The sequence below is a fragment of the Panthera leo genome, chromosome D4 (genome assembly GCF_018350215.1).
Source record: "Panthera leo isolate Ple1 chromosome D4, P.leo_Ple1_pat1.1, whole genome shotgun sequence".
NCBI lineage: Eukaryota > Metazoa > Chordata > Mammalia > Carnivora > Felidae > Panthera > Panthera leo.
In genome coordinates, this window is record NC_056691.1 from 12,354,568 (window position 1) to 12,368,694 (window position 14,127).

The 14,127-nt window shown below is 41.4% G+C and overlaps 1 protein-coding gene across 7 annotated transcripts in view; it reads right to left on the reverse strand.

Annotated features, from left to right (window-relative positions):
* The window catches only part of PTAR1 (protein prenyltransferase alpha subunit repeat containing 1), a 50,249-nt gene extending 36,143 nt beyond the window's left edge, over window positions 1–14,106 (reverse strand). For 4 of the 7 annotated variants that reach the window (XR_006195696.1, XM_042912025.1, XM_042912029.1 and 1 more), the window contains exons 1-2: window positions 13,914–14,106; window positions 5,002–5,171 (exon numbers count right to left, since the gene is read on the reverse strand). Coding sequence is in view for 6 of the 7 variants with exons in the window: in XM_042912025.1 (XP_042767959.1) it covers window positions 5,002–5,171; window positions 13,914–13,999 (256 nt within the window). In the remaining variant the exon portion in view is untranslated. Of the gene's footprint in view, window positions 1–2,912; window positions 2,987–5,001; window positions 5,172–9,133; window positions 9,188–13,312; window positions 13,460–13,518; window positions 13,573–13,913 lie in introns of those variants that run through there. The other 3 variants (XM_042912028.1, XM_042912027.1, XM_042912026.1) reach the window with 3 other exon arrangements.
* Between the last annotated feature and the right edge of the window lie 21 nt (window positions 14,107–14,127).

The following is a 14,127-nucleotide window of genomic DNA, read 5'->3' on the forward strand; positions in this document are numbered from 1 at the left end:
CTACATTTCATCAACTATATACCGTATTTTTTTTTTTTTTTTTAATTTTAAAGAGAGAGAGAAGGAAGAGGAAAGAGGAGGAGGAGGAGACAGGCAGAAGGGGAGAGAATCTTAAGCAGGCTCCATGCTGAGCTCCAATGTGGAGCTTGATCCCACGAACCTGGGATCATGACCTGAGCCATAGTCAGACATCCAACCAACTGGGCCACCCAGGTGCCCCATATACCATATTCTTTGTTACCCAGCAGATGTGAACTACTGATATCCCCATGGTCTCTTGAAATCACCCAAGATCTCTCTCCAAATACCAGAACACATATGAGCAAATGAATGTTCCTTTGTTACACACACTGATACATGTCTAACTCAACATCACATCACAACACAAGGAGAAAATGAATCGGGACATATATACACAGAAAAATAGCTAAATTTCAACTGTGACAAGGAGAGGACAAAGGGATGCTATAGAAAAGTCAGAGAAAAATCAATACTCTTTCTGTCACAACGGCATTCCAGAAATGGCCCCAAGCCAGGAGTCACCTGGGAATGGTTGCTGCAATGGACAACTGTCTCTGACAGAGATATGTTTTCATGCATCTAGAAATAAATCCAAGGCCAACTAGGTGGGCTAATCTCTTCCTCCAAAATACCTTCAGGTTACTACAAGAAGAGACACTTGAGATAAAGCTATGTGGTAAACACCAGAAAGGCCCTGTTATTACAGAATACAATCAGTGAATCGATAGCCAGACTGAGCTAAAACCTCTCGCTTACCAAACTCTTGTTACTTATTTGACAAATGTCTGTTGAACACACAATGGTGTTGAGTATATAAAGACAGACAAGCCATAATCCCTCTTTCTTACAAACTCACAATCTACCTGGGGAAAATGTTTTTAAATAATCAACGACAATGAAGTGTGATAAGTGCTACTATGCAAGCAGTCCGAATAAAGACCCCCAGGGGAGTGCAGAGAAGTAATTACCACGTCCTGGAGCAGTCAAACAGCCTTCACAAGTGTGTGCTGTGTGTGGGTGTGTGTTCGCACCACAACAACGGTGACAACATAAGACATGAGCTGGCCTCAGCAAAGGCATGGAAATAAGGCAATGGTGCACAGCAGAGTCCGAGAATGGAACAGTGTCTGTTGTGGCTGGAAGGTATGGCAAATGGCTGCAAATTCTAATGCTTCTAGGGTTTGAGTGAATGTCAAAAAAAAGAGCAAAGCAAACCTGATGATAAGGAGCAGTCGACACTCTGCCTCCGTGTCTGATGGACAGGAGGAGGCTGCAGCAAACTGGAACAGGCTGAGTCAGTCACGAGAAAGCAGAGGCTATGAGCCCCGGCCAATTGTTGCTGTGCAGAAACTTATGTACCTGCTTTTTCAAGTGAAAACAAATCCAGATTTCTATCTTAACTTTAAAAGTTCATCTTGAATTTAAACGTTTATCCAACAGATGAAAAATAGTTGAAAAAAACATCCTATAGGTGGAAACAAAATCTATCTGCGGGCTGGCCTCAGCCTGGGGGCTGCAAACCTACACCCTCCAATGCTGGATGTAAAGCAGAGGAAAAAGGCAGGGGATGGAGGCTGGGGACAGATTGTGAATGCCCTTGAACACCACACCACGGAGTTTGAACTCCACCTTGGCACCCGTAGGTGTCATAAAAGAAGATGCACAGATCTGTACTTCAGACAAGCATCCCTCAAACCGTGTCTCTAAGAAGTGCTGCTGGGAAGTATGGTTTGAAACAACTGGCTAGTGGCGTCATGAACATGGATTATAGAAGAAGGGACTGAACACAGGGTAGACCAGCTATGAGATAATTACATCTGTCCAGACGAGAAGACAGACACGAAGAACGGAAGACGGCTGTTGAAGAGAGAGTGTGGCTCTGGGTAGAGGCTGTGAGAAAGAGGGAGCAGCACAGGAAAATGACGGATGGGCACCCTCGGACACACACTGCGGGACTGAGCTCTACTCGGTCACAACGCCGGGACTTCTCTCTTCCTTTTTGTTTCTGTCACAGATTTCTCAAAAATCAGAATTACAGTATCGTTCCTCTCCCAGACCAAATATGGCTACTACTGCAGCAGACTTTTAAAAACCGGCACTAAGTAATTAACAGGGAGGCTGTGATGGCTCATTCTGGTGTTAATGTTAAACCGACTGGCTACAGGGTGCCCACGTTAAATGCTCTTAAACATTATTTCTGAGCGTCTGTGAGGGTGTTTAGCATTTAAATCGGTAGGCTCCATCAAGTAGACTGCCCTTTCCAATGTGGGTGAGCATCATACAATCTGTTCAGAGGTATTTAGTGTCCTGTCTTTTTGCTTCCTGTCTGCTTGAGCTGGAACATCACCAAATCTCCTCTGGCCTTTGGACTGGCATTTAAAACCACTGGCTCCCCTGGATCTGAGGTCTTCTGACTCAAACTAAATTTTACCACTGGCTTTCCTGGGTGTCCGGCTTGAAGAAAGCAGACTGCGGGACTTCTCAGCCTCCATAATCCTACCAGCTAATTTGTCATAATTAATCTCTATATATAACATATTCTGGTGGTTTCTTCAGAGAACTCTAACCAGTACAGGTGCTTTGCAAACATTTAAGGAATTCAGCACAAGAATGAGAGCATGAATTCAGTTTGGTTAAAAAGAAAAAATTTATCCCAAGAATAAAGGTCACCTCCAGTTGCAGAATACATTCCCCAGCGATGCCTAGGATCTGGGCTTGATCACTCACACAGATACTGACATTTCTGAAATTCTTTCAGCTTTCTTCACTTGGTGCTTTTTATGTATGTTTTCTACAAAAAGTTTTAAAGGTACAGCATTTTCACGAAATAACTGATTTTTCCTAGTATTTTTTACTTTTTTTTTTTTTTTTTTTTTTTTAGCAAGACTCACCTCTGTGTAGTAACTGCTTCAGTTGACAAGTTTGGTAGAATTCTCCGGTAGTCAGCATTACCAGGTATCTTTTCCTGTCGTATCAGAAACTCACTTCCATATTTTTATTCTTAACACAATATACAACCTGAGTACTGTGTGATACCACACTACACTATGCTGTCACCACCCACCAAAAAAGTGAAATTCAAAACTGTTTCCATGAGGATCTGGGTGAGGATAATGTCATGTTGGTTCTGTCCTCATGCACAGTTGCACCAGAATTCGAAGGTTAGACGCTAGCTATTCGTGTGATGAGCTTAACCGTTTGATTCTGCCTGGGTCCTCTTGGACCTTTCCTCACTTCATGAGGAGATGTGGCAAAGCCCGTAGTACAATAGTATCTGAGAGACAAGACACAGGGAGACGGAGAGAAGGACCTGGAAGGCTCCAGGGAGACGGCAGGCTGGGCCAGCACACATGAATCGGCAAAAGCTAATGATCTGAAACAACATTAACAGAAGCCTTTGGCATTTCAAAATTCAGACTGCTTCTTCTCCACCACACGAGCATCATTCTGTCTCCCCTCTCCCCAAGCTAGCTATGTACTGGCTCGATTATACATTTTTGTTTGTCAGAACATACACAATACAGCTGTGTTTGGCAAAAAATAACCGGATGGATTCACATGGTGTTATTCTGTACCTTAATGTTACTGAAAGCTACCACAGGTTTCATAACCATGCTATCCATCTACTTAGGGCGATGGAAGGCAGAATGAAATAGGGCCCAACAACTGATAAATACCCTTACCTTTCAATTTATGCCTAAACTCAGACCATTACACTTATGCCACAAACCTCAACTATGCCATAAACTTAGGCAGAGCCTTAAAAGTAAGAAAAATGTATCAGAGGACTAATTGAATCAACACAAGAAAACTCAAACTATTTCACATTAAATCTTCAAATCAGATTCCTTTTCTATTGGTCTAAACAGGGAAAAGGGCTATTGGGACAGTCCTTTAAGGATGAGGCTGAGAGGAATACAAGGAAATCAGTATGTCATACCTTTGGCAACATTCCACAAGGAGGCTGTTTTTCACCCGACTGTAAGCTTCTTGCATAAAGGGAACATGTATTACTCACCTCTTTATCCCCACAGTACTTAGAACAGCCTCTGGTATGAGTAGGCTCATGGTAATGGCTACCAAGCTGGTAATTAAAATTCTCCAGGAAACAAAGTTCTTATTCAAAATTAGCCTCCAGGCATATTGAGCACTTCTGAAGGTACCGCTGTATTGGAAAGGGGAAGGTACCACTCTATACAGAAAGGGGCAGCTTCATAAAAACAGTCGAGAACACAGTCTTGGATGACTTTTTTTTTTTTTTAAACCTAAAAAGTAAAGGGGATTTGTGCACATGGAGGCTTAATGTCACATATGGGGGAAAGCTAGGAAAAGAGACCAGGCAGGATGAACAGAGAGTGTCCCATGCAGCAAAGAACTGTGTCAGAGGAGCAAAAGAAGTGAATTCTGGGACCGTTTTCTTTTGCTTCTATCAGCACAAGAACAGGATACAGAGGGCCGAAGCTCAAATGGGATTCAAAGCACAAGAGCGCCTCCATAAATCACTGAGCTGGTTCACAGTATAACTACCACCAACACACCTCCGTTATCTCATTTGGTCTGCCACCAAAATGAGTTCTAGTGCTTACAGAGTTACTAAAGGATTGCCACCCGAGAACCTGAGCTTGTACTAGAGTCTTCCTTAGTACTTTTCAAACTTCTTTAGCCACAGGATGTTTTCTTCAAATAAAATTTTACAAAGAGCCTTGATGTATAAACAGGTAAAATCAGAACTCCTCTGATTTACTGCCCAGGTTGCAGTAGGTGGCCCAGAGTCCTGTAGCACTTTCGACGCAAAATTTGAAAACTACTGGTGGGTCCAAACTCCTCATTTGACAGAGAGGTTAAACTGCTGCCCAGGCAGTGAAGGAAAGAGCCAGAACCAAAATCTAGGAATGCCAACACCCAAAAAGGGTTCTTCGCCTGGTATTCCATGCTGTTTCTTTCTAAAACACAAAGGAAGAGGACAGAGTTCATACTTACCATCTTTGTTTAGCCATTGCTTTCTTGTTCTGTACAAAAGGAGCTTGTTGTGGACATACGGTAGGAGGAACTTGACACACCAGCTTTCCACACCAAGTTTGTTTTCTACCAGGACTATGGGACTCCGGTTATACCTTGCTTCAGGACATGGGATCAGACCAATCTCATCTCTGAATATGTAAAACATAAAGAAGAATTAAAGATAAGACTGCTAGCTTTTCAAATCCTCCAGAGTATTAAAAAGAAAAGCAACATATTTCCCTCTCTTAAAAATAGTATTTAGCTCACTTGCTGGATTAGTAGGCACTAAAAAAAAAAGTTTTTTAATACAGACTATAGTACAGGAAAATTAGTATGCTGACTCCCCATCAACAGAAATGAAAACTGGTCTAATCTTTGGATGGAAATATGAAAACGTCTTTCAAAATTTTAAACTGCACATACTCTTGACCCCCAGTGATTCCACTGCTCAGAAGTTATCCTAGGCCAAAGTATATCAATGGGATGTTTATTGCAACATTGCAACACAATTGCAAACAATCTAAATTGTGTCAACATAAGACAGAAGAATGTGGCTTATCCATGTGGTAGAGATGTACAAAAATGAGGCAGACTGGCATACACTGGTTTGGAAAGGATGCCAAGATCTGTGAAACCAGAAGAGCAAAATGCCCAACAGTGTATGGCACAAAGCCTTTTATATATATATATATATATATATATGAAGAATCCCAAGAAATTTGGGGACAAAGAATTTTATTTTTATACAGTTTAAATTTCCTAATCATTTGAATGTATCATTTCTATTTTTTAAAAATGTCAACAAATGTACTTGTGGGTTGCCTAATAATGTATGAGCAGAAACAAATTATCAAAAGACGTTATCTTGTCAGTGAGACTGTGGGCCTCTTCTTATGATCTTTTATACGTTATTAATAAAAAAAAAATAAACACACACTGATAAAGGTTGCTGAAACAGAAAATACATTTTAGAATCTGATCATTTGCATTTAAGGTGGCATCTTCTTTCAAACCACTTCAACTTAGTTGAAAATTTACATTTGAGGTGGAGATTTAATAAACAGAATGTACAGCCGCTGACTTACATAGGAAATGAACCAGCAAGCATAAAAATGGTTTTGCAAAACCTGCACATGCCTTTCAACTATAAACAAGTTATGATAACTGGCTACATTAAAAAAATAGAAAACTGGTTTTCAGAGCTTATGTATGACATTATCTATTATGTCCCTGGGATTCCCCGACCAAGAACAGAGTAGTATGACAGATGCAAGAGGGGGAAACATGTTCAATTACAGGTTATAAGAAAAGCCCTCTTTTTTTGTTAAACTGGCGGGAGGCTATGGAACTAAAATAAAATCCTTCCTGGAAACTCTAAACCGGAGAGCAGAGCGCAGAGGTACGCTACTTTCAGTAGAAAGTAGCTTCCTCAAGGACAGAGGGATACATCAATAAACAAGGGTACTCTACGGGTTAAGTTACTAACCATTCTTTCAAGGTGATTTAACTTAAGGTAGATTTTGAGACCTAAGGCTTTTTTTGTCCTGACCACTGGTCCGGTTGATTCAGAAGTGTGCTGATATACGACGTCGGAACTATTTAAACATTTTCTGATACTGGGTACTGTGTTAGGTTCTGAAAATGCAAAAATGAATAAAACAAGGTGGACCCAGACTTCATAGTGCTGACAGTTTTGATGGAAGTGGTATCAATATCTATAATAAAATGTTACCACTGTGCCATTCCAGTGGTATAAAGAAAGTGCTGTGAGAAGAACTAAAGCAATGCCGAGAGCACACCTGAGCTCCTCATCCAGTATTCAAAAATGTTTTTGCATTTGTGTTTGGTTAATGTAAAATCTACCGCTATTAGGATAACTAGCCACATCCAGAGCTATCCCTAATACGTGGCTGAATCTCTGGCATTTTCTGGTTTTCAGGTTTTACTATATAAAGTAGAACATTTAAAAATTAAACTAGAATTACAGTAAAACAAAATAAACTCACCATCATTATTTTAAGGAAGTCTGATCTCTGAGATCTAATAACCACTTATAACACTTCAAAGAACTGCAGAAATCAACAGTACAAATGCCAGAGTAACAGGAATAAAAGAATCCTATATTCTGGGTACATCTGGGGGGGGGGGGGTAAATTCGCCATGTAAAAACCTGCCTTGCTCATTATTTATACCAAAAGTAAAATGCCCAATTAATAATCCGGTACCTAAATGAAAGGACAGAGCCATTTGCACAAATAAAAAAACACACTTCTTTAGTTGGGTACCATTCTCCCAGGAAATAATTTTTAAAAACAAGAATGCCCTGATACTGCAGATGCACAGTAACTGCCGCCGAAAGGCCGGTTATTGTGAACTTGAGGAATAACATTCAAATCAATCGTTTTCAAAGAATATCACTTCTTGACTCTCCAAAAGAACATTATATCTGATTTCCTTCTTTTTAAAAAAATTTTTTTGACATTGATTTATTTTTGAGAGACAGAGAGAGGCAGAACATGAGCAGGGGAGGGGCCGAGAGATGGAGAGACCCAGAATCCGAAGCAGGCTCCAGGCTCTGAGCTGTCAGCACAGAGCCCGAAGACACGGGGCTCGAACTCACAAACCCCGAGATCATGACCCGAGCCAAAGCCAGACACTCAACCGACTGAGCCACTCAGGTGTCCCTGATTTCCTTCCAATGCAGAGGGCCTAAGTCCTAGTTTTCATTTGGCCTCTACGGACGTCACTTTTCCTCATTTGTAAAATGGTGGAATTGCATTACATCTCTAAGGGAAATGGACTGCTAGGTCTCATTCAGCTTTCAAATTCTGACTGAGAAACCTGACAGTTATTCTCATGTAAGGAGAATGAAAATGGCTACATCGGGGGAGCGAACATTAAAAGAGAGGTAGCAAAAGCACTCGATCTTCCAAGGTCCAGGGTTCTCGCTACCCTCTGGTCCACCTCTAACAGTCCAATGTGAATGTGGCAAGTCACTGGTCATCAGTTCCCTCATCTGCAATACAGGAATAACAACGCCTGCTAGGAAAAGCAAACACAAGGTAAAGTATGTGGTAAGCTATAAAGTGACAGGCAAAGATGAAGCGTATTATCTTTAATTCAGTAGAGCCTGAGGCCAAAGAGAAAAGTTACTCGATTAACAGATGGGAAGCTGAAGCAAAAAAGTTAAGCCTTTGTCATTATTCGACCCTAAAATACAGTGCTTTGCTGCTTTCTAAAAATATAACATGTACTTTAGAAAGATAGGTAGGTCAGTAAGCTTCCAAGTAACAGTGTGTTTGACTTCAGACTTCTTCTATGCTGAGTCCCTGAGGTCATAGTCCACTTTTTTTTCTCAGACAATTTGGAATAGGATTCCAGAATCATTTTAAAATTGGAAGGGAACTCATTCCCCCAGTGTCTCATTTTATCAGACAAGGAAACTGAGGTCCACTGAGGTTAAGATGATCACCCAAGGTCACATGGCTAATGCTAAGTTAAAAATCTGGATCTCTTAATAGTTAGCCCAGAACCCATGATGTTAATGATAAAAACATCAGTGAAAGCAAGCAGAATTTAGATTAATTCCTTCCAGATTTCTGGGAAGATTTCTGGCTATTTAAATTCTAATTTCGTACTCAAGAAAAGTTAGAAAACTCGGGGGCAAAAAATAAACTAGAAGTCTTTTGTCATCCCTCTACACTACTGTTTGGGAATGCATTTTTTTTCTAAATGTTTCACAGAAGTGGGATTATAGTGGGCATACTCTCCTATAATCCTCTTTAAAAACAACAGTTCACATTAAACATTTTCCTACAGGATTGATTTTTATATATTAATATAAATGGTTGCAATGAATGTGCTATAAATATTAAATACAACTCCAGTTACTTCTTTGTGAAATAATGTTATAAGAGAAACCTCTGACTCTTTCACCACCACCAAATTCCAGTCTTTTTCAGGTTTCTGGCAATTTAGATTCCTGGTGTTTAACAAGCACACTCAACACCTGTGTAACCAACGTCATAGGATTTTTAAAGACATGAAGGTTTGGAATGGTGAAAAAGTTCTAATACTAAAGAGATACCACGAAGCTCACTTTTTAGGTTACCTTCGAAGGCTGCTCCAAAAAAAGAGCAAAATGGAATGTACCAACATATTTACTTGAAAAGATCATCCACAGCATGGTACAGCTTTCTAAGTGCTTCACTTCACAATGGGGATCCACTGGCTTCCAGATGAAGTTCAAGGTTCATATAACACGGACACTGACTTTGTTCCTGATGTTTGGACAGCTTCTCTTGTCTGCACTTTTTAGAAACACCCTCAATTAGAGTAGGCCCACATATTATTTTCAAAAGTAGTATCACCCAGTTTCCCTTTTAGGTGGGAAGAACGGTCCCCAAATACTAAACTGATCCTGTAACATGGAGCGACCACACAGAAAACAAGCCCAAGGATTCTGGAAACGGTACAAATCTTCTTAATCTAATAGTCATTTTGTTATTTCTTTACCCTGGAAATCCTTCCTAAATGACTAAATAGGAGAATTAGTGAAATATCTAACCCTTTCATATAGACAATTAAAACTACCAGTGATTAAATCAAGATGTTTCAGAAACTTCATAGGCTTTCTCAATTCTAAAGAGTACTAATTTCACATATCACTTACTGGACTTATTTTTAAAACAGCTACATAAATTGTTATTGTTTATTGAGTGTTCATTATGTGTACTGCTCTGTGTTTGGTTTTACATAAACTATTTCATTTGTTTCATACAATAATCTCATAAAGCGGAAATTTTAACCCTTCTTTATAAACAGTCTTGTCTAAGTCTACCCAGGTACTGACAAGCCAAGATTCAAATTCAAACTTTTACAACTATACTATTATTTAAAGAAACACATAAAAAATCAAGTGTAAAAAGACAATTAGGATTGTCGTTTCCTACTCTTCAACTCAACTTACAGATTTGCCTTTCCTTACTACTCCATTACTCAAAAATTTCCACTGGGGCCTCTCCACTGCCGATGCAGTGTATTTTCCCTGACCCAGCTCTTATCTATCCCTCATGTCTCAATTTAATTGCTATTTCCTCAAAAGAACTATCTTGAGCTTCAAATATAAATTAGTTCCCTCTGTTATTATTCTTTCAAATATACTTCTTTCAGGCTCTTCCCATAATCTGTGTGGTTTGTTCCACTGGGCTAAGGACCATGTGTGATATGTTCACCAACCTTCACCCCACTCCTAGACCTGCACACCCAGGGGCTAGAATTCTATCTGTGAAATACAGGTGCTCTTTTGCTGAATGCATACATGGAATGCAAGAAATTAAGTCAAGGACTTCCATAATTTGACTCTACTGTATCTTTTCTATCACATCTTGCTGGTTCAGGTTAATTTCCAGTTCCATGTGGAGGTGGCTCCCTCTCTGAAACTATAAATCCTGCCAGCCTTCAAAGTTCAGCTCAAAGCCCACCTCCCCTAAGGCCCTTGGCCTAGACATACGAAGCCTTCCTTCTATGTCTAATACACTCACACAGCACTTGCTCCCCATGCTGCTAGCCCAGCCTCTACCACTAACTGCTCTGCCGTAAATCCTAATTTACTATTCGCGCAGGTGGGTCTTTGTCTCTATCTAGAGCTACATTGTGCAATACAGTGGCCACTGGGCACATACGACCCATGGGTAAGTCAAACGACATTAAATACCATTTAAAATTCAGTTCCTCATGCACATTAGCCACATTTGAAACATTTTATAGTTACACATGGCTAGTGACTACCACACTGGACAGCACAGAAACAGGGCAATTCCACCATCATAGATATTTCTGTGCCTTGAGTATGAGAACTATATTTTATACTTCTTCCTATCTATACCATGAGGATACTACCTACAGCATCTCATAAACAGTGAGAGTTCAATACATATTTTAAAGATTAATAAAAAAAAAATAACTCAGTAGATAAGAAACCTTTGACATGACCCTAATTACGCCATAAACATCTGTCTTCCACGTTAGCAAAGGTCTATACATTAAACTATTGTTAGTCCCTGGGTCAAGCCTTCAGCTGTTTTCCAGTGGTATTCTCTAAGAGTCAACCATACAAATAACATTTCTATGGTATTTTTCAGTTTATGAAGTACCTCACATTCATCATTCAGTTGACCAGTACAGTTTTCTGAGGAATACGGAAATTCAGGTTAAATCTAGTATCTACCAAGTGGCAGATAAGGGCCAGACACAGCGTGAGGTGATTTTCCTGTGTTCTCATCAACCTCACCAAATCAAGAGGAAACTGAGGTTAACAGGGGGTAACCTATCCACATCCAACTGTAACAAAATCTACATCTTAACCAATGCATGTTCGACTCCTCCTGGGAAGCATTCTTACAGAAACAAAGTCAGTATGTTTAATGGAGTGGATGTTGTCGAATAAAATTACAAACTATCTTGTGTTTGAAGAAAAAAGAAAACAGAAAGTAAAGAGAAAAACTTTTCTTGGTAATACGGAAAAATATAGTTAGGTACTAACTTTCAAGATAAACAATGCCTTTTTTCCCCCCCTTTAACCAGAAATACAGCCTGTTTATCCTGGAAGTGAGAGGGATAGATTACGGGAAGAAGTACAGGCAATTTTGAAAAATCCAAATCAAACATTCTGAAAGAATCTGCGCAGTAATACTACTGAAAATATCATTAGTGGAGGAAACATATACTAAAAAATAGCTGAGGATTAATATTAAGCAATGAGTTATTTCAATTCTTCAGGCCTATACTATGTATCATCATTTCAAATTATTCAAATGCTCAACTTATTTCAAACTATTAAATCTTGAATGATCTAAGTGTTTATTGATAATATTAAATCTGGCACTGATAGAAAGCATATTAATGAGATTTCACCATTAAAAATAAGATTGGGGGGCTTAAAAGTCCTTAATGAGTTTCAGTAAATAGGATCCAGAAGAACGAGATGTGCTCCAAACTGCACTGTCTCAACCCACCAAGCCAGTGAACGCTCAATCTCAGTTTCTTCAAATATAAAACACCGATGTGCTTTTTAAATCTACCGCACAGAAGAGAAACTACTGTACTTGTTAGACTTCTTTCTAATCTCTGCTACAATTTCTTCAAGAAAAACAACATCATTGATGAGAAAAGAGGCCCTTCACTTATCCAACTTTTTTTTTTTTTTTTTTGAGGTTGTCTCTTATTTACACCCAAGCTCTCATTCACGAAAAGGGACTGAAAGACTGATATACAAGGCATCAAAGCATTCTTCAGAAGACCCAGGACCCACTATGGTGACTGCCAGGAGATCATTCCCAACACTCCCTCAAAAAAAGGCAGCAGTCACAAGGGGAAAGGAAGTGGACGCTGTCAGAGGCAGCAGGTGCGTTCTGAGGCCAGCAGCCTTTTGTTTTTAATGAGGCGCTGTTACGGTCTCCAATTGTGTGCCACAAGGGAGCAAGACATCTGAGGGCTTCTTAATTTCTAGAAGCATCATTTAGATGTAGGTCTGCTACCTTCTTTAGGCAGAAAAGCTTAAGGGTGTCGGGCTTAAAAGGCTTAAAAAGAGTAAGTATTCATGTGTCCCAGTTTAAAAAATAAATTATTAGGGGAGCCTGGGTGGCTCAGTGGGTTAAGCATCCAACTCTTGGTTTCAGCTCAGGTCACAATCTCATGGTTCATAGGTTCAAGTCCCGGACTAGCCTCTGCGCTGACAGTGTGGAGCCTGCTGTGGATTCTCTCTCTCTCACCCTTTCTCTCTGCCCCTCCCCAACTCATGCGTATGTGTGCTCTCTCTCTCTCTCAAAATAAATAAACTTAAAAGAAATAGAATAAACAAAATATTAAAAGAAAAACCCCACAATTAGAAAAAGTGAAAATACAGTAATATAAAACTGGGTTCCATGACTCTTTCTTTTGGTAGGGGAGGGGGCAACGAGAGAAGGGTGGTAATTAAACACTCTTGCTTCTCCCGACTCTTCTGTATACTGTAGACATTTCTTTTATTAGCTTCCTTTTTCGCTCGTTACATGAAAGCAGAAGTGTCAGAAAGAATACAGTGTCTTCTAGTATCTTCCCAGAGTACTCCAAGTACCATGAAAAGGAAGGAGGGAACGATACATGTGTCAGCCCTGTGGTGTCCTACTTAAAGAGGGCAGCAGTGTCAGGATAAGAACAGAGTGACTATGTTCCCTGTAACTATGAATCAGCTAACGCTACAAAGTGTCAAGTTTTCATCCGCTTTACACCAGACCCATCCGACACCTACCGAAGCTACACTCCTGAAAATGCCCTGATCACCTTCAAAGCAGGATGTTTCATCCGAGTCCTTCCACAACCTTGGGACAAGCGAGGCGAAAGTCAAAAGCAGCCTCAAACTACCTTTGGCTAGGAAGCTGAGGGTTTTCTGGTCCACTGAAAATAAGACGATCGGTGACACTGCCCCCCTCCCCTTACCATGGGTCCGGGACGAACCTCAAAGAGTTGTATTTACAAAGCATCTACAGAGCCACATTGTGTGTGCCCGTGTACCTTCCGCGGATGCAGGATGTGGACACACGGGTGAAGTCCTTCGAGTTGCAAGAACTCCTAGGGAAGGGGTGGGAAGGAGGGCGAAAAAAGTCGCTCCGTTTTGATTTTCCGAGGTCACTTCTAGGGACTCGCCCGCGACCGCGTTCCGGTAGCGGCAAGCGGGCCCTGCGGCGGCCGCCAACACTCCGGCCCGGACCTCGCTCGGTCCCCTCCGGCGAGGGGCGCGCGGGCCGGGACCTGCCCCTTAGATATCAGCTCGCGGCTCGGCTCCGCCCCTGCCCGCCCCCGAAGACCCCCGGGGGCGACCGAGGCGGCGGCGCCGCCGGCCCCCGACTCACATGTGCGGATTCCTCCTGAAGGCGTTGGTGATGTCCTTCACTACCCGCTGCACCAGCACCGCCACCTCCTCGCTCGTCTCGGCCATGTTGGTGGCGGCCGCGGCGGCTCGGGCGCGCCTCCGGGAGAGCGCCGGACGGCCGGCGGGAGTTCCGCGGGGAGCGCGCGCGTGTGCGCCGGTTTGGCCGCGCTCCCGCCCCCGCCGCAGTCGCGGCC